At 32.9% G+C, this 21,273-nt stretch overlaps 2 protein-coding genes across 14 annotated transcripts in view; one reads left to right on the forward strand and one right to left on the reverse strand.

Moving 5' to 3' along the window:
- NEXN (nexilin F-actin binding protein) overlaps positions 1-17,341 on the forward strand; it is a 44,312-nt gene extending 26,971 nt beyond the window's left edge. For 7 of the 11 annotated variants that reach the window (XM_088791213.1, XM_088791216.1, XM_088791219.1 and 4 more), the window contains 9 exons: positions 1,403-1,444; positions 2,630-2,827; positions 2,926-3,102; positions 5,402-5,590; positions 8,649-8,846; positions 11,400-11,621; positions 15,222-15,407; positions 15,900-16,257; positions 16,352-17,341. In XM_088791213.1, the coding sequence (XP_088647339.1) occupies positions 1,403-1,444; positions 2,630-2,827; positions 2,926-3,102; positions 5,402-5,590; positions 8,649-8,846; positions 11,400-11,621; positions 15,222-15,407; positions 15,900-16,257; positions 16,352-16,365 (1,584 nt within the window). In that variant the 3' untranslated portion in view covers positions 16,366-17,341. Of the gene's footprint in view, positions 1-1,402; positions 1,445-2,629; positions 2,828-2,925; positions 3,103-5,401; positions 5,591-8,648; positions 8,847-11,399; positions 11,622-15,221; positions 15,408-15,899; positions 16,324-16,351 lie in introns of those variants that run through there. The other 4 variants (XM_088791217.1, XM_088791214.1, XM_088791215.1 and 1 more) reach the window with 2 other exon arrangements.
- Positions 17,342-18,781: 1,440 nt separating this feature from the next.
- Positions 18,782-21,273, reverse strand: part of FUBP1 (far upstream element binding protein 1) — a 31,052-nt gene continuing 28,560 nt past the window's right edge. For 2 of the 3 annotated variants that reach the window (XM_074334991.2, XM_074334990.2), the window contains 2 exons: positions 19,854-19,900; positions 18,782-18,952 (listed from right to left, as the gene is read on the reverse strand). In XM_074334991.2, the coding sequence (XP_074191092.1) occupies positions 18,922-18,952; positions 19,854-19,900 (78 nt within the window). In that variant the 3' untranslated portion in view covers positions 18,782-18,921. Of the gene's footprint in view, positions 18,953-19,701; positions 19,923-21,273 lie in introns of those variants that run through there. The other variant, XM_088791225.1, reaches the window with a different exon arrangement.

Below are 21,273 nucleotides of genomic sequence, written 5' to 3' on the forward strand. Positions count from 1 at the left end.
TTATTATCTTACCATAAGCTAATAAAAATCTGAGATTGTTGTAGCAGCAGAAAAAGAAATTTGGGGTTAAAATATTCAGAAATTCTCCTCCCTATAGTCTCAATGTCTGGCTTCTAACCATATCTCCTAGAACTTTTTATCAAGAGATTAGTGTGACTTACGGAGGAATTGTTAACATTCTTTTGAAGGGAAATAATTTTGTAATTTTTTTTATAGATACATTAAAGTTTTTCTCAGTACAATACAGCATTCAACAAAATCTTCACCGTTTACACAGCAAATTAGTGTGATAAATAATTCTGTAACAAAGCCAATTATTTTGTACAAAACTATTAAACTATTAAACTATAAAATAGATTTATTTTTAATGATTTTATTTTAATGATTTCAGAATAATATACTTTTCAAGAAATTTGGTATCTTAATAAAATACATTATTTCTTCCTTGACAGAGAATATAGAAAAGTGGGATGATGAGAGAACAGGGACTTAGCCAGGCCAGTTGTAGTATGAACGAAAGTACTACAGAATTCCCTTAGATTGTGTGAGGAACGAACTACTTTCAGGTTCTTTCATTGGTGTTAAAAATCAAATTAAAGCAAACAATCTGAATTTTTACTTTTCTAACTTTTCCCATTTCCCCATTATTATGATTCCTTTTCCTGAGATCTCAAACATTGCATTATTTAAATCACTTATCTCCTTTCATTTCTCAGTTATGTACATTAGCCTGCCCCTCAAGATAACATAATGATATTTCTTATGACTAATGGCCAAGTTGAGCTCCCTCCTTTTGAATCATGGCCTTACTTACCTTGAGCTAGTCAAAATATAGAGTAAACAAGTATGACTTCCAGAATTTTTTTTCTCCTTCTGAACGAGCCATGTGAAAGCCAACACCTTTCACTGCATTTTATTATTGTCAGTTATATTTTTTCCATATACTTATGTTGTAGAATATAGTCATGATGGTTATTTGATTGCTAATGATAGGTTTTTCTTTTACTGGGGCAGAGACAGAGAATGGAGAAATGTTTCTGTATCTCAGTTTAAATGGATAATTTAATTAATAATTGATGCCTGTAAGCTCACAGCTAGGTCATAGATTTTGGTCCAGTATCCAAATTCCAGAATTATAAAGGTAGGCTTTATTTTACTTTTTTCTTAATATATTGCTCCCTAGATATTGATATTTATATCAAAATGCAAAAGGTAATGTCAGGTTTAATCTCCACTTAAAAGGATATAATTGGCTAATTTGGAACAACAAAAAAAATATTTAAAAAATTATAAATTAGAAAATTTACCATAAGTCACAACTAAATTACTTTTCCGTTGTATGTTTAAAAGCAAAAAGCAGAAATCCAATGTAATGTAATGATATGAAATTCTCATTCAATAGATTGAGGACATAAACAATACGGGAACTGAATCAGCATCAGAGGTAAATGGACGTTTACTTTAATGAAACATTCACCTAAAATTATCTGATTCACAAATAATCTTTTAATTAAAAAATTAAGGGTTTTTATTCTTTTTATCACAACTATAGAAACAACATAAAGGACAAAAATATTTTGCAAAGCAAGATCATATTTCTGCATTTTCTAATTTAGTGTTTTTCAAGTATGTTTTTGCTTCCATGGTTAGATTAGAGACATAGTCTCAGTTTGAGATACTCTGCCAAGACTATGTATTTCTTGAACTCTTACCAATAGTTGAGATTGTTGAAAGCTAACATTTTAAAAAAGGCAGTTTTCTTTTCATCATTTGTCTTCTTTCCTCAGAGTTCCTCATAGTTTGTTTTGGTTAAACTAATAAAGTGCAGTATCTGTTACCATGAAGGAACGTTCAACACGCAGAAAAATTTTAGATACCGGTTTTTATCTAACAGAGAAACTTAAAACTCAATCAATTTGATGGTGTGCCTAAAACTACAGCCACATAAATTGGAAGCAATTTTATTTTAGGGGAATGTGTTACATATTACAACTCTTCATTTTATTTCTGAAAATGGTACAGAGGCAACAATAATACCTTGTGTAACAGAACTAATTAAAATACATTTTAAAAACAATATATTTAAGAATATTTTAATAGGATGAAATGCCAAAGAGTTTTGTCTATAATATAAGTATTTTGTGAATCACTGGAAATACTGTTTTTTTCTCACTAAATATTAGTTTTGTTAAGTATTTTAAAACTTGCATGGAGAGAAAAATCATATGGAAAAACTTTTCTTGTGTGTTTAAACTGAATCTATTATCCACCATCAAATTGATTTAGAGAACACTCACATGCACATTACCTTTTGTGGGATTAGTGCGCGGATAGCTAAATTCTGATCATGTCATGCAATTTTACCCGAACAGCTGTATTAACACCATCATCTAGGGAAGAAGATGCTCCTTGAACCCGGTGAGCAATGGATTTCCATAAGATTAGCTCACACTGTACCATAAATTCAGAGAAAGAGCTCTTTGATAGAAACCTGTAAAAATATATAAATTTTTGTTCTTCATAACATTGATGGCAATGTAATGAAATTCACCAATGACGGAGATAAAGTCCCACGAAACCTAAATTTTAATTAGGAAGAAATATGCTAATTATCTATTTTATAACTTAGGAAGGAGATGATTCACTACTTATAACAGTGGTGCCTGTCAAATCACACAAAACATCTGGAAAAATAAAAAAGAATTTCGAGGATCTAGAAAAAGAACGAGAAGACAAAGAAAGGGTCAAGTATGAAGAAGATAAAAGAATAAGATATGAAGAACAACAACGATCTCTCAAAGAAGCAAAGTGTCTTTCACTGGTCATGGTAATTTTTTATTTTTTAAGGAACAAATCAAAGCAGTTAAGTTGGTTATCAGCATTTCCCTTTATATTAAAAGATGGGTTTTCATAATGTTTTCTTAGGATGATGAACTGGATAGCGAGGCAAAAAGAGACGCAATTTCTCCTGGGAAACTAAAACTAACTTTTGAAGAATTAGAAAGACAAAGACAAGAAAACCGAAGGAAGCAAGCTGAAGAAGAAGCAAGACAACGTTTAGAAGAAGAGAAGCGTGCTTTTGAAGAAGCAAGGCGGCAAATGGTAAAACAAACATATATATAACACATTTATATATATGTATAGTATATAAATATGTATCATTATATGTGATATACGTAACATTTGTAATTATATAAAGTATACATTATACATTATATATTATATAATAATTATATTATAACTTATAAATGTTATATATAAAACATTTAATATTAGGGAAGGTAGCTGGTATTAGATAAGGTTCATTCCAATAAATTCAAGGACATTTTCTATATAAAAGGGTCTGATTCAGAAACTGTGTACATATTCCATATATAATATGCATTGGTATTGTCTAGATTCCACTTTGAGACATTTTATCTAACATGCTTTAAGTTTTTATAAATTGCTGTAAATATGCAAAATAATTACTCAACGAATCTGGTTTCTCTTCATTGTTATTTCAGCCTGCAATGTGTTTAATGGCAGGGTGCGGCACACTTTCAAGTCTATTCATGAGTGTACACTTAGTTTTAGTCCAGTTTTTCAAATGTTTGAACATACCAGAGTAAGTTTACTAGGGGATATGCAGTTTGCCATGTAAGGTATGTATATATGAGTCAGGACAATTAAGTTCGCGAACTCAGCCTAGAAAAAGTGCTGCATACCTCATTGCTGAATATCACTACAGTCACCTTCAAAGTACTCCCCTTGGAAAGCTAAGCACCGACGCCAGCGCCTAGTCCACCCTTCAAAGCAATTTTGGAACTCTTTTTCTGGAATGGCCATCACAGCTGTTGTTGTATTACCCTTGATGTCCTAAATGTCATCAAAATGCCTTCCTTTCAATGTTTCCTTTATCTTTGGGTAAAGAAAGAAGTCACTGGGGGCCAGATCAGGTGAGTAGGGAGGGTGTTCCAATACAGTTATTTGTTTACTGGCTAAAAACTGCCTCACAGACAGTGCCATGTGACATGGTGCATTGTCATGATGCCAGAGCCATGAGTTGTTGGCGAAAAGTTCAGGTCATCTAACTTTTTCACACAGCCTTTTCAGCACTTCCAAATAGTAAACTTGGTTAACTGTTTGTCCAGTTGGTACAAATTCATAATGAATAATCCCTCTGGTATCAAAAAAAGCTTAGCAACATCGTTGCAACAAGCTCACGAACTTAATGTCAGACTTCATGTGTACGCTTATGTATGTAGTGTACTGGTTAAGAGCATGGATTTTGGAGCCAGACTGTCTGGATTCAGATATCTACTGCTTAAATGTGTAATCATGGACAAGTTATTTAACCCCTCTACATCTTAGTCTCCTCATTTGGAAATTGGTGAAAATAACTGTGCTTACTTCTTGAATTGTTAAATGAGTTAATATAGAAAGCAGTTAAAGTAGTGTCTGGCATTTAGTAAGTGCTTTAGAAATATTTATTATTATATTAATAGATTTATGAATGAAAAGTAAAATTGTCATAAGAAAACATTGATTTCAGCATAAGAATTTTAAAATGGAACATAATTTTTTAAAGCTTTCAGAATTTCTTTATCAACTTCATTAATGATGTTCCAAGGAATGTATCTCCAAAACTTTAATTTCTAGACATTTGTTTGAAAATGTTATTACTTTTGGATAATCATAGTTGCATAATATCTACAATTAGATATAACTGCTGGTCAATTTAGTGAACTGAAATAGAAATATCATCAATTAATCAAATCATAAAGTTTAATGAATAGTTAATTAATTTAATTTTACATTAGAATTTTAATTATAAAATCATAAAATTTTAATTTTATATAAAATATAAATAATAATAAAGTATAAAATATAAATAAAGTTCCAAATAATAATCTTTGATTAGTATAAAGAAAAATACATAGTTCATAATAATAAATTCATGAGAATTACAAAATGAGAACTTTATTTTACTACCAAAGAGACTCTGTGTAGGTAGGTATATTAAACCTCAGTTTAAGTACACACACACACACACACACACACACACACCACACACACACACACACACACACACACACACGTTTGTTCTGGGAGAGTTAATGTTTAATAATTCTTAAATGACCCCTTAAATTTTTCAAATGTTTCATCTGATCTATTCAAAAATTTGACTTGCTCATGAAGTTGTATTTCACTTCAGTATGTAATTATTTGGAATTTCTCCAAATTTGAATATTTTATCATTTAAGAAATTATAAAGGAAGGGGACTTTCATCATGCTAAATCTAAAAATGGCTTTAGAAATATTCCTGTGTGAGCTGGCTGATTCTGTGCCTTTTGATTGATGATTCATTCCTGTCTATGATGAATCTCAATTCTTAGTAATGAGTTGTCTCTTGGTTAGGTAAATGAAGAAGAGGAAAACCAAGACACAGAAAGAATTTTTAAAGAGTACCGCCCTGGTAAACTCAAACTCAGTTTTGAAGAAATAGAAAGACAAAGGAGAGAAGAGGAAAAACGGAAAGCAGAAGAGGAAGCCAGAAGGAGAATAGAGGAAGAAAAGAAGGCATTTGCTGAGGCAAGGAGAAGCATGGTAAGACATTGTAACTGGAGAATGACAGTAGGAGTCGGCTTTGCAGAGTATCTTAGGAGAAATCATTAAACTTTGGGGTATACCTTATTATTTCTGAAGTCTGTGCCAAAAGTAGGGATGGCAAGTAAGTTTTAAAGTCTCCTATGGCGTAACACCAGACAGCTAAAGGAGTCTGCTTCAATGTAGTGTTGAGAAGATTCTGATTAAATTGCTATGCCTGGCATAGCAGGTTGAATATTATCTTCCTTCTCTGGGAAGGCATGTTTTCCAGAAGTAAGTTATCTAAACACGGAGTTTCCTACCCCCACCTTTCCTTCCCTCCTCTCCATTCTAGTCTCCTGTCCTACATTTCCTCCTTTTCTTCTTTCTCTCTTTTCAATTTCCATCCTTTCCAGTAAATATTAAATGATCAAAGATATTTATTCACAATTATTTAACTCCAAAGTGCTTATCCATCACTTCTGAATATTGCCACCAAACTTAACTCCCACAAAGTTATACTTCTTATACCATTTTAATGCTTGTAAAATGTATAGTTACGACAAACTTTATTTTCTAGCAAGTTGACATGTGAACACTGCCATCTCCTTCTTGAAACATTTTAATTATCTTCAGTGATATCACGACCTTCTTTTCTTCCTATGTCTGGGTGAGCTTCAAACACGTATCTATATCCAAGTGTTTATTTGGCTTCATTACCCAGATACTCAAATCAGAAATTTGGGAGCCTTAAACACTTAGACCTTCTCATTCATGCCTCACATTCAGTCATCCACTAAGTCTCATTTATTCTACCTCCTTAATCACTCTACAAATCTGTTTTCCTCATTTTCCACTTCCTTCACTATAATCCAAGTTGATTAACATCCCTTGTCTCAGGCCAACTCTATAATTTACCTGCTTTCTTGCCTATAATCTATTCTTCCCTACTAAGCCAGGAGTGATCTCTCTTTTCTTTTTATTTTTTAAGTAAATTTGATTGTTATTTGCTTAAAATTTTTCCACTTCCTTTAAGCAAAAACTTTAAAAAAAATTTCTTATAATCTTGCCCTAGTATATTTATCCACTTTCATTTCTTGATTCTTTGTTAATCTGCCATCTTTGTTCCAGAAGTACTAAATTTCTTTCCAGTTCTTCAAAATGTTTTGCTTTCATCTCTGGATCTTCGTAAATGCTGTATGAAGCTTATCCCTCTGTCCTTTCCCTGTGCTCCACTATCTCCTAATATTTCATTTCACGGGAAGCCTTTCCTGGCAACGCAAGTTCCGGAGAGGTGTTCCTTTTGTGTATTCTTATAGCATTTAGTACTCCCCCAGCTGTATTAATACTAATGCTATATTGTTGTTGCTTGTTTCTGTCTTTCTCACTTGGTGAGGCTGAGATCATTCATCATGCATGTAGAACAAACAATGCATTCTAGCATAACTTCCTATAAATGTTTGTGGAGTGATAGTAAAACTATCTTATGTGCTCTCTGAGATAATCCTTGCTTCACAAACAGTTTCTACACAGAAACCCTACAAACATTGTGAAAGCACTTAATTTTTGGAGAATAAGCTGGTTCAGAAGTGGTAAATGAGAAGTAGCGGTGAAGATTAGGAGATCTAATCTTGGGGAGGGGGGCATAGTTTTAGGCCCAAATTGTCTTTTACCATGATTCACGAGTGGAAAGAAATACAGGGACGGAAAACAGTATTAAACCAAGCCTAGTTTTCTGGGGATATTTCTGTATCAGGAAAGAAGAAAGTTTTCCCTTTATTTATATTGTTTTTTTTAATCCAGGGCCAAGTATCATAACTTCGTACTATAATTCAGTCAATTCATATGTTAATAAAAAAAATTTTGGCAATCTTTGGATTGTAAGAACATGTAAGCATCGTTTCTGGGTTTAACTGATTCTGTGGTAAAGCCTGCCATATATAAATCTTGGAACAAATAATTACCCTTTGCCTCTCTCATTCTGCTATATCTATTTCAGACACAGGGTCATAATTCAAGCTAGAGATTTATGTATATATTTTCAGAAGATAGGAAAAGAAACGTAGGTAATTGCTTTTCATGGTAAAATGTATTCCAAGTCAATGATTTAAAAGCAAAGTTTCTCATTGAAATTTTGAGATTGCCTATATACAGGGAATGATAATGTAATAATAAAACTGCCATTTGGGAGCTTACCATGGTGTTAGGCACACTGCTTAGCATTTCCAAATTTTATTTAATTCTCATGACAACCCTATGAAAGTTGTGGCAGATAAGTAAACTCAGACTTAGGCTAGATAACTTGCCCCAGGTCACATCTAAATGGCAGTTAGACATGGAATTCATGAAATTACAAAAAAGTAGTCCAAATCATTATTTATAATTTTATTATAAAGATTTTAAAGTTTTGAATCCCACCTTTGTCATTTAATTATTTGTGTACCTTTGGACAAGTTACTTTTCAGTGCCTAAGTTTCTATAAAATGGAGATGCTAGTAATTCCTACTTTGTAGGGTTAGAGGATAAAATAATCAACACATGGGAAGTGCTTATAATTGTACCTGGCAGCTCTAAGTATTAACTATTATTATTTATTTTATATTTAGCCTGACTAAATAAATCAGTACAATAAAATCAGAGCATTGAGAGATTTCTGCCTGATTATGAAGGGATCATGGTAGGTATCTAATTCATTCAGACTAAACTAAAATGCTGTATTTTAATTATCAGAATATTCATTTTAATAATTAAACAGTGTTCAATATTAGAAAATCTTAATGAAAATCTTAATGTCTAATTCAAATTACTGATAATCTGAAGTCAAAGTATTTCATTCTATTTATTGGAATGGAAAATAGTCACCAATTCCTCTGGAAGCACTAAATACCTCAGATCTTACATTTTCTAACAATTCCTCCCTTGTTTACTGTTTTATACTTTTGAAGAGAATTTAGGTCTCCTGGTTTTTAGTTCAGTGTGAAACCTTTCATTCTACTCACATAATCAGTTTCTACAAGAAATATTCCCTTTTTAATATGTATAATTCTGGCAAGAGTGATAAAAGAATTATTTCAAATAGGTAGTAGATGATGACTCCCCAGAGATGTATAAAACAATATCGCAAGAATCTCTTACACCGGGAAAACTGGAAATTAATTTTGAAGAATTATTAAAACAAAAAATGGAAGAAGAAAAACGACGAACAGAGGAGGAACGGAAGCATAAGTTAGAAATGGAAAAACAGGAATTTGAACAACTGAGACAAGAAATGGGAGAGGTAAGATTTTTAAGAAATATCCATTTACATTCCACAAGTATTTATTAATCTAAGTATCTTACATGTATTACCTTACAGTAACTTTCTTAGTATTATTATTCACATAAAGGACACGCAACATATTCCAATGAGGCACTTGGTACAAGTTTCAGCATAGTTATATGCACTTTCTAGCCTGCCATAACTCCACTTCCATGCTAGTTTAAAAAATATGTAAGATTGCAGTTGACTGAGATATTACTATAATACCTTAAGTAAATACGGCTTCCTATATACCTCACGATTGTGTGTGGTTATGTCATGACTGAGAACTCTTGTTGTACAGTACTTAATATACCCTTTTATACTTGTTACTATCTTTGAAACAAATAGAATTTAGATAAATTTGATCAAAATAAGATGGAACTACAGGAGTACTGTGGATACTAATAGAAACATCAGTTTGTCAAGTCTTTGAATTGTTTTATTTTACTAAATTACTCTAAGACAGAATTCTGATGCTGTTACATATTTTAGTATGATTGTTGTAGTATTGAAATCAGATACACACACATACACGTAGACTGTGAAGAGCCATCTTCATGGGCATGCAACTTGTGCCCTCACGGGATCCCAGGCTGGGTCGTGCTTAGGGTTTAATGCTCTGAGATTGCCATCTTGGAATGTTTGATAATTTTATCTATGAATTTGTGTGTTGTAAGTGAAAGCAGATGGGACAATGAAACAGGTGGTAGTCTTGGCGCTTTGGCTCACCCACACATCCTGCTCTCCCTGCCTTCCCATGGTGGGCTCTCAACAGCCTTTCTTCCCACATCCTGAGATCCCCAAGGCCCTTTCTCCTTTCTGCCCTGGATGCTGCAGCCCTCTAACTGGATGGCCAACCAGTTAGTTGCACAGGCAGAAGAGGGAAAGGAGCAGGAGGGAGGGGGCAGCATTCCACTGTCACCATTGGCCTCTGGCAGGAGGGCCCCTGGCAGCAACATGAGCAAGGTTGGGGAACAGCGCACAGCCCTGACTTGGGACGAGAGGAGCAGTGGCTCCCCTCAGACTGGCAGTGACATAACATGTTTGGCAGGTGACTTGACAGGAGCTTCTTGCCAACCCCTGATCTAGGAACCAAGTGGGTTCCTGCGCAGAGGTTGCAATCTCTTAGAAGTTGCCTTTGTCATGACTTGGGGCACTGGGCCTGTGGGGATATTTACTTCCTTGCCCTCGCTGACCAAGTGACTATAAATGCTATATAAATATATAGGTAATAATAAAATGATGACTATGCTGTAGGAAAATATTCCAAGGTCTAGCCTTAAAGTAAAAAATAGCATTTATTTTATGAAGCTGAAAATAAATTGTCTAGAAAAACTAACTTCTAAATTAGAATATATTTCAGTATACTATTGAGATGTAATCTAATTAATATATGGCAGAATGTAACTGTCAGATATTCTTGTGCTGTTGAGTGACTAACTCCACTGGGAGTTTTCAAGCAAGTAGCACACCTTGACTGTAGATGATTAATTTCAATTATTAATTATAATCAAAATGATTTGGGAACCATTGTGATGTTGTATATCATAAATGTGTTAGTTTCTGGTATTTTAGGAATTGCCTATTTTCACCCAACCAAAAAGTAGAGGTAGTATAAAGCAATAATTGTTCCCCCTTGTGAACCAGGAAATTAAACCTCATGTCATATCATTCACTGTGACTCCTCCCTCAACCTGTTTTTGTTTTTACCACCCCATCAGCCTAGAACTCTAGGTCTTCTCCAGGAAAAATATACCAGGAATAACTGCAATATTTTACCACTCCATAAAGTGAGATTATAGTTTAGTTTAAGAAATATACAAAGAACTAGTAATAATAAATTGTGAAAAGCCAAGGAAATAAGCATTCAAGGTAAAATTATATAAAAAATTAGATCCCAATTTCGGTTGACTCTTTCCTGGCAGAATATAAAATTGACAATACAAGTGATATGTAGCGAAATGTAGGGAGTTTACTAGACTATCTGTAGAAGTGCTTAATTCAGTTAACTTGAATTTTAAGAGTGATATTTAATTTTAATATTAGACTATCACCAAATCAAAGACAGTAGGAATGTTAGAGATACTCTGGTTCTACATAGACATTAAAAAATCATGTCCAGTGGGTTAAGTGACTAGGCAAAAGTCCACACTTGTATCTGATTCCTAGCTCAGTGTTCTACCAATTGTTATTTCACCTTCCTCTAAACAAAGATCTTCCTACAATTCCTAGTAAAAGCTAATCTTGATACACATATTTCAGTTTGAGCAGGTTTTATAATGAAATGTTTAATGAGGTTTTGAACCACATTCCCTAATGAAAAAATATTTTAAATGAAACAAGATGTTATCTGAAGTTTTAAATTTGTAGCACTATTTTTAATTAGTAAATTTAGATATTGTAATTAGAGAGGTTATTTAACTTTTTTTTTTTGGCTTCAAATAGGAAGTGGTGAATACTTTTTGGAATGGTTTATTGTACAAACTAATTCTCTGGTATTTAATGTATAAAACATTAATTTTTTTGAAGGAAGAGGAAGAAAATGAAACCTTTGAACTGAGCAGGGAATATGAAGAATTAATCAAATTGAAAAGGAGTGGCTCTATTCAAGCTAAAAATCTAAAAAGCAAGTTTGAAAAAATTGGACAATTGTCTGAAAAGGAAATACAGAAAAAGATAGAAGAAGAACGAGCAAGAAGGAGAGCAATTGACCTTGAAATTAAAGAGCGAGAAGCAGAAAACTTTCATGAGGTATATATACTATTTTATATTTAACATAGTTATGGTACAGATGTGTATATAATAAAGAACTCAACAGAAATAACTGACTTTGAAATAACTTTTGGTACAGTTAATCATAGGTGTATATAATTAGGAACTAAATAGCAAAAGCCAACTAAGATCTTGAGAGACTCTGAAATACTTCCCTACTCTAGCATTGTTTCAGAGACTTTTATGAGAATTAAAGCCAACAGTAAACATCAAATGGTTCGCTCTAGCAAAAAATAGCTCAAAAGTATTTTTTGGCACAAATTTAATTTGAATCAGTAGAATCAATGTATGTCTGAGTTTAAAAAAAACCCTCCAGATTATTCATACTTTAAAGATGAGGCCAACACACCCTGTATGGCCTTTTCAAAGTCATGCAATAATTAGATGGCAGAGCCGAAATAAAAATTCAGGTAACATGAATTTAATGTAAAATGAGGCAAACATTTTGACCTGCAATGTCCCTTCCAGTTTAAGGACTAGTTCTATGATTATGAATATTTGTTTAAACATGATTTGGAAATTTTTTTCTGCCAGAATCACCATATTTAATCAGCATTACTCTAAAAATTCATTTTCATCAAATATTCAACTAGTAAAACAAGTGTGGGAAGCTGGGAGGGCCTTCAGAGATTATGAATAAAATGTGCCAATTCTCGGGTCATAAGCAATTTATTATTATTGAGGCAGAGTGCAAGAACAACAAAACAAAGATGCAAGCACAGGCAAGATGACCATGGAAAGTGTCAGATGCCACGCTAAGGAACTTTAACTGGGGTGACTTGAAGGGATTTTAAAAACATGGAGTGATGGTATCAAGTAAGCATCTTTATAGCTAGATCATGCTGAATCTAAAGATGGTTTTAGATTGATGCATTAAAAAATTACTTGAATGCCTGCTATGTTCCAGGGACTGTTCTGGACACTGGGACTACAATGTTTGAGGTATATTTGGATAAGGAAAAAGCAGTCTGAAACATAGGCACTGAGCTCAGGGGAGAGGCAGGAGCTATGGATTCTAACTTTTATGAAGTTTTTGAAAGTATAGAAGTAGATAAAGCCATCTTGAAAGAGTTGTTTGAAGGTGAATAAAATCCTAGAAAACACCAACATTTGATGTTTGGCCACAAGATCAGTTGATTCTTTAGAGGTATCACAGAAGGTAACTAAATTCCATCAGCATGCACTTGCTTCCCTTTTTTTGGGTAAAGGTAGTGAAAACCTCAAGAGCAGCCATACCTAGCCATACAAAATAGTAAAGAATAAAAGAGCATTTGAGTGCTTGCTCCCCAGCATATGTTGTCAGTTTGGCTCAAATAAACTTATAAAAATTCTCTCTAGAAAAAAATAAATGAGGTGGGTGATTTCTTGTTTTATTGTTATTACTGGCTCTTTTGTATAAAAGGATCTGAGTAGGACATGGCTGATCTACAACCCATGAGAATGTGCTGACTGGTATTTCCAGTGGAGGAAGATTAAGAGCCACTAAGATACCCTTTAAAAACTTGTTAAGCATAGTTTGGAACTGAGTGCAATCAAATTCCAAAATGGGACTGCTTCGGCCCCTGCCCCTGCAATCTGATCATGTCTCGTTTCCTCTGCTAGAAAATGTCAATGTTCAACATGTCTTGTTTATATTCCAGACTCATTCACAAAACCTTCCCTAATCAAATTCAATCCCAGCTGTTGTAGCCCTTAACCTATACCACACAACTGGTACTTAAATCACCTAATTGCCTTATAGTTTCTTTGTGGTTAGATTTTCCAATAAGGTATACTCCTAAACCATTTCTTATGATCCTTTTATCTCAAATTACTGCCTAATTATACTGCCTTTAATATTCATGTGCTGGGGGTATCTGTGCCCTATTAAGAATGCACCTAGAGAAAATAAGTTATTCCAATTTATTATGACTCTTAGTAGATTCACTTCCTGGAAGCATTTTTAAAAAAAATGGCTCTTCAGGGATTCAAGGCAACAATTGTACTTAATAACAAAGACTGTTCATAACTTTTTCCCAGTTAGCTTATGAGGAATTCTTTTACTTGTCAAATTTATTTTCTAAAGGCAGGTTTGAGGTAACTAAATGAGTAATAGAAAGTTACACAAATTTTTATTCTAAAATCCAGAAGGCAAGTTATTAACTGGGAGGAATTCAGTCAGAATAGCAGTTATTGTACCTGGTGAAATATCCTATCGTGAAGATTTGGTAAGCAAATAATAAAATTTACAGTGTGAACAAAGTTTTTTTTACATTTAAGCCTCGTTAAAGCCTTTCGATAAAACTGCAGTAAGCAAATCATTCAACATGTATTTTTTTAGCCTACTTTAAAAATATAAAAACTGTATCGTCTTTCAATAGCAATAACTGTAGTCATGTATTGTTTATCAACTGAACGTATTCTGTTGGTGCAAAAGTAACTGCGGTTTAAAACAATTGCAAAACCGCCATTACTTTTGCACCAACTTAATAAATTATGGCACATATAACAATATTTACCCACTAGGTATCTATTTGGTGGTGTCTGATCTAGGATTTTCTAACATCAAATAAAAATCTGATTCAGGAGAACCATAAAAACTAATTTAATTCCTCCTCCTACATTTCTTAGAAGTGAAGTGCAACACCTCAAACTGATGTAGAATATCCATAAATCACGATTTTTCTTACATAGGCAACTATTTTACAGCTTGTTTCAAAATTTCACTTAGTTAGATGTGGTACCCTGAAGGTTCCTCAGTTTTGTGAAATAAAAATGGTGAGGTCTCCAGATAGACTCACAAAAATTTTAAGTGGTTTTGAAAACAAGTCAACTATGCATGACCCAAGTACTTTAGAAACCATGAATTAGCTATCTACATGACCACACTCTACTAAAACTGCTCTCAAAGGCCATCAGTTACCTTATCACTAGATTTTATATTCACACTAATTGAGTTAAAACTCTGCTTACTCTCAATTTCCATGGCTTCCAACTCTTACCCCCAAATAGGACTCACAACCATTTTTCACCTCAGTAATTTCCGTTTCAGACATTGCTTCTCAAGTTGTTTCCCCATTTATTCTACCTGCACTCTTCTCTGCCATTTAACCATCACTAATTTGCCAGAATTCATCTCAAAGACAGTTATTAACTAAGGGAATCATGAAGTGGGGAATAAAAACAAATTGCATTTTCTGTATTATGTAGTAGGGTAAAGAATGACATGGAAACTCTTGTGATAGGAGAGTATTTTAATTATTACAATGTATCGTATCCCTACCTTTTTGTTATTCAGTGCTCTCAAGATATCAACAAGCACTGACGGCAAATAAAGACACTGGGATTCCTGTGATATTGTGTTATCTTTACATTGGGAGACAAGGATTCCATTTGATAAGAGAGTGCTTCACATAATAAAACTTTTCTTTCCCCAATTGAGGGATAGAGAAAATCTCTATCTGTAGTATAGTACAAATATGTATACCAGACATGTTAATTATTCTGCCTATTAATGACACTTGCAGAACTATCAACAATTTAGTTCTTGGTAATTTTTGGAAAACCAGCAATTCTTATTCTTGACCCACTTTTGTAAAGGAAGAAGATGTTGATATCAAGCCTGCAAAAAAAAGCGAGGCTCCATTTACTCATAAAGTGAATATGAAAGCAAGATTTGAACGAATGGCTAAGGCAAGAGAAGAGGAAGAACAAAGAAGAATTGAAGAACAAAAGTTACTACGCATGCAGTTTGAACAAAAGGAAATTGATGCAGCACTTCAAAAGGTCAGGCTTACATATTCTTTAATTTCCAAAGATACTCTTAAAAACCAGTTTTATATGAGGGGTAAAAAAAATTTTAATAGCTTTCAAATCACTGAACGTTTTGTAAACATTTCATACTGTAGTTTCACTGTATCTTTTCTGTTTATGTAGATGTTTACACAGACAAATACCACTGTTACAATAGCCTACAGTATTTTCAGTCCAGTATCATGCTGAACAGGCTTGTAGCCTAGGACTAAAAGGCTATTCCATACAGTCTGGATGTGTAGTAGGCTAACCACTTAACTTTGTATAAGTGCACTTTATGATGTTCACACAAAATTGCCTAACGACACATTTCTTAGAACATACCCGTCGTTAAGTGGCACCTGACTGAACTTAACGCTTTTCACTTTTGGGGGGGAAAAAAAACATTCACCTTCAAGATTCTATTATTAAACCACTGTCCTGAAAATGCTACTGGAGTATTAATGACAATTTATTTTAATATAGAAAAGAGAAGAGGAAGAAGAAGAAGAGGGTAGCATCATGAATGGCTCCACTATTGAAGATGAAGAGCAAACCAGATCAGGAGCTCCGTGGTTTAAAAAGCCTCTAAAAAACACATCAGTTGTAGACAGTGAGCCAGTTAGATTTACTGTTAAAGTAACAGGAGAACCCAAACCAGAAATTACATGGTGGTTTGAAGGAGAAATATTGCAGGATGGAGAAGACTATCAATATATTGAAAGAGGAGAAACTTACTGCCTTTATTTACCAGAAACTTTCCCAGAAGATGAAGGAGAGTACATGTGTAAAGCAGTCAACAATAAAGGCTCTGCAGCTAGTACCTGTATTCTTACCATTGAAAGTAAGAATTAATCACTTTTAATCTAATACTTTTATTCTATTAAAAAAATTTTTTTTCCTTTGAAAAGAATCACTTTTCTTCTTCTCTTTTTTAGCTGACGACTACTAGCTTCCCTTCCCTCTCCCTGGAACACTCTCTCCCTCCAACTTTCTTACTACATCTTTTCTGTGGCGGGGCCAAAAAAGGAAACCAGAAGTGCTACTGTTGACTTCTTATTCCTTTCCTAACAGTCTTCAAATCACGAGCTTGTCTAAAGAATACCTTCTTCCTTTCCAACGAGCATCAGATTCATTGCCATATTATGCAATAGAAATTAATGTGTATTTAACGGAGAAAGTAGGAAATCTACTCAATTATTATATCAGAACTTATTACAAAGGCTATGTATTTCCCTTGTTTACAGCAATTATTTTTAAAAATACCATAGAGCACAGTATTTTGCATGAAAGAATGCCATTTATAAGCTATTTATACTTAAAATAAGTCTGAAATAGCTGAGACTTAATGAATTTGGAACCTATCAATTTCAGTGGGATTTTCTCCCCTAGTAGTACATCATTTTGGTAGTTGTAGTTTCAGTCTTTCTAAAGCAGATATATGAGGGAGGAAGGTGTCATTCCTTTTATGGGAAAAGGGAAGCACGGAGAAAAACAAAAAAATTAAAGTAAGATTTTTAAGAAACAATTGCCAGAGAAAACTGGATGGAAACCACTGCCTAAACAGAGTTTTGAGTGTTGAGAATAATATTAAATGTACTTTTTCAAATGTGTGTAATACATATTCAAGCTTATAAAGCAAATTTATGTTGTGACCTTGCCTGAACAAATTATATTTTAATGAGAAACTATGTATTAATAGTTCATACAGAAGAAAACTTTCCACATAACTGAAGATTTCAAGGTGTAAAAGGATTAGATTTAGGGGAAAAAATGGCACAATCTTCAATTTTAAATTCTGGTATTTAAAATGAGTTTGTAAATAATTAGCTTCATGTTCTATTATCAAGTTGTTTTATATTTTAATTTTCTGGAAGACAATTTTATTTTACAATGTACACCATAATAAAGTAACTTCTATATTAAAAGAGTCTTTCAGTATTTTAGAAAAGAGACAAAACACTCCCTTATAATATTCATCAATGTACATTTATTTTTTATTGCAAAAACCATAATCAATACAAAATTACAGCAATAATGTACCCTTTTACATACAATGTCATTAAAGCAAACTCTAAACCACAGTTTGTAAAGTATTCAATTTACCTCAAGTCCAAGCTGCATCTCCCTAAGACACTGTTCCCATCACAGTAGCCATTTTAAGCCAATCTTCTTTTTACACACGGGTAGTTTCTGTAGAGAACACTTTTCTCAGGACGAAAATGCATCGAGCATGCATAAGAAAAAATATAGATATATGCGCAAATACATTTAAGAGTTTCTATAGGGGTATCAATGAAGAAAACAAAACCCTGGGATTTGCTTCTTAGAAGCGCCAATTTAAAAATTCCCTCAGAAGTTTATACTGTGGCAAGAAAACTCAAGTGACTAAACAAAAAATAAGGTTATTTTAAGAGTCAAAATTTAACTAGATACTGATAAAACACATTTTAAAACGAGGCAAAATCTTCAGAAAGTAAAAATAAGACATCCTCACTGATTAGTAATTTCTACATCCCTACTCTAGACAACAGATAACTTTGCAGATAGAACTGATTCTCCTAGCAGAGTAATCACAAATGAAATGTCATCCTTTCTGCATAAACTTCTATATCCCTCGTAAGGTACTCTGCTACTCCTAACCCAAACCCACCCTTATGAATTAACTACTACCAAGGTATTTGTCTAAGGATATAGTTTACAATGTTTATAAATAACTAGTATTAAATCACTAGTTTTAGTATTAAAACCATCTTCATTAATTAAAAATAAAAGCATACTTCTAATTTCTAAAAGAAACATCAAACCATTAAGAATTCTAAGTACCATCACACTAAAATAGCTTAAAAAAAAAAAACATTGTCAAGTTTTTTAAGTGCTAAGTAAAATAAATCAGTTCAATTTCAATCTAAACATTGTTTCTACCAGTCCTAACATCCATTGCATTCAAATCAACTGGCTCACCTTTTCTGCTTTCCATTTATATCAAGGTTAAGATTAGCTCCATTTAAAAATGCTTGCAGTATCAGTGAAGGCTTATGGTAATGGAAAAAAAATGCATGATAGAAACAATGCCCCAATATCTATTGGCATTCATCTATATTTTCTTTTATAAAAATGCAAACTACAGCTAACCAAAACTTGACAAGCTCTTAAGGTTCAAAGAGCTCCTTTATATTATCAATCTTAACATACCTATCATTGACTATTAAAACACATACACACACATAAATGTGGTGCAGTAACTCGTAACTTATGAAATTTAACAGTTCACGGAACATTTAAGAGCAAGTGAATAGCACTTTAAAATGAAAAGTGATCAAAAGCAGGTACATTACACCCTATACCATATTATGTATGGGAATACATTTCATTTTCTCAATTATGATTCGCCAATTTTACCTTCTACATTGAGCCCTTCTATGGTCCATGCTCATCGGCTCACCAATGGCATACACTCAAAGGATTCCTCTTTATGGGTAACTATCTCAGGACCTGATTTTATGAGCTATGATTTGGTGCTTGCAGCATCTTCAGCACTGTGTGTGAAAATGAAGGCAGTATTTTTGAATATTTTTTTGTTGTAGAAATAAGCAGGAGTTTTAAAAGGATCAGCACATTTTAGAAATCGAATAAACAAAACTGGTATGATGCTGCTTTAATACATTCATCTTAACTCAAAATATGTACCAGTTAAAATCTATTAAGAACACACAAACATTTTAAACTGGCAAAAAATAAAATAAATGCAGTGTCAGTTATTAAATAAAGTATTATAAATCAGAGAAATATTGGTTGCTATTCAGATTATGAAAGGTTATTTGCTATACAGTTAACATTTCACTGATGCACATGCCTTTTATGAAAACATACTGCCAGTATTCATAATTTTTCCTTTTTCAGTGTATATAAAAGTTACAAAAACTGAATTGTCTAAAAAAAAAGTCATAATAGAACTCTCATCCATAATGTCCTTACTGAATGACTATAGTTCAAGAGTAAAAAAAAAATAAAGACTCCATAGCTTTGGAGGGCAAAGACAACGTCCTGTCAATCTTAGACTGTGAAGGCTGTTGAAGTTTCTGAACAAGTGATTTCCTAAATCTTTTTATTGTCTTTGTAATCGTCCTGTCTTAATATTAACAATTCTTCTATATCTGGGAAAAGATTACAAAAAGTTTGGATATAGTTCAATTACAGCAGCAATCTACTCATCATTCTTTTTTAATAAAAAGAATAAAATAAAAAACATTACCCAGAAATGTAACCAGTTGTTTGAACAACTTACAGACTTTCCACTGAAAAGGTAGCATAAATAACAAAATACATTTTGGGGACGCAGTAGCAGATTGCTTTTGAATACACAACCACAAAAACCTCACAGGGACAACATTAATGTACTGAAATATTTATTTATATATGTCCTTAGGTTGTGCTTACCTGTTGCTTTTTGCAGCAGAACCTAAGGTGGAAGGTCTGGGAAGGCACTGTGAAGTATAAATAATTGCACTGTTTGCAATTAATAAAGATTTTAAACCTTTAATGAATCAAAATCAACAGCCTCCAATTTGTGAGTTATGATATTGAATCCAACTGAACTATTTCTTCAATTTAATTAATAAATGCACCACTTTCCTAAAAGGTCATCTATAAAACAGTATCATGCAAAATACTGAAATTATTCATGTCAATACCCTACTCTTAAAGATAACAAACTCCTTAACTATTAAACTCCAAACTAGAACTACATATCCATATCTAAATAAGGACAAGGGAAGTCACTCTAAATTCTATAAAACAATAAAAAACATTTCAAACTATCTACAATAAACTGTACTGCTAATTTTCTGCCCTATAAGTAATCTCAACATTTATGTCCTTGTACATCTTCCTTTATAGTATATGCAGAACAACAAATGGTGCTCCCCATCAATGAAAGTATATTTATGAAATGGTGTTAAAACAGCTACATTGCTTAATATATTTATTTGCAAACTGAAAACCACTTCTGTGTGATACATTTCAAGTCTTTCATTAATATAAGATATGCATATTTACACTGAAAAACAATATATTTTAGGAGCACCAATGAGTAATACTATTCAACTTTGTTAATGATCAGTTTTCTTTAGCTATAGCTAAAGCATATCAAAAATACTTACCCATTAAGCTCACTTAAAAAAAAATACAGACCTATGTATTACTCTATGTTAAATTAAGAAGCAGTTATGGTTTTCCAAGATATCAGCACTGTATTCCAACATAATATTCACACAAAGTATAGCATTTACATTATGTGGAACATTGACAAAAAGATACTGTTGCAGTTCATCAATTTGTCATTCTGATGTACTTACAGTGCAATGCTCCTTGAAGGAACACAATCAAGGATGATACACAGCACAGTCCTCCTCACCCCTACAGAGCTAGTTCTATACTGGCTGGATCAAACCTGCACTTCAACAGACAATGGCAAGACAGACTGTATTTGCATGTAGTCTAATATATTAAAATGCAAAGAGCCAACAAATATGCAAAGAGTAAAACAATGGATTTCAACAAAATATTAGAACTTCAGCATGAGTGTTATAGAGTAATAAAATGATTTCAAGTACATAAAAAAATTAAGTTGAGTCAATGACTGGACTTGTGCATTTACAAAACAAAGCTTATCTATACTGCAAAAAAGAAAAAGAAAAAAGCTTGAACATTTCCATACCCCAATGTTTCAATGGCAGATGTAACTATATTTTTGCATACTATTCACTTTTCTACCCTAAATTTAGAAAGAAACATACTAATATTGTATACATTGAAAAGAGTTGCTTTACATGAAAAAACTGTTCTTATTAGACTATTC

The sequence above is a fragment of the Rhinolophus sinicus genome, chromosome 14, assembly GCF_057876585.1.
Source record: "Rhinolophus sinicus isolate RSI-liver-muscle chromosome 14, RSI-T2T, whole genome shotgun sequence".
Classification (NCBI taxonomy): domain Eukaryota; kingdom Metazoa; phylum Chordata; class Mammalia; order Chiroptera; family Rhinolophidae; genus Rhinolophus; species Rhinolophus sinicus.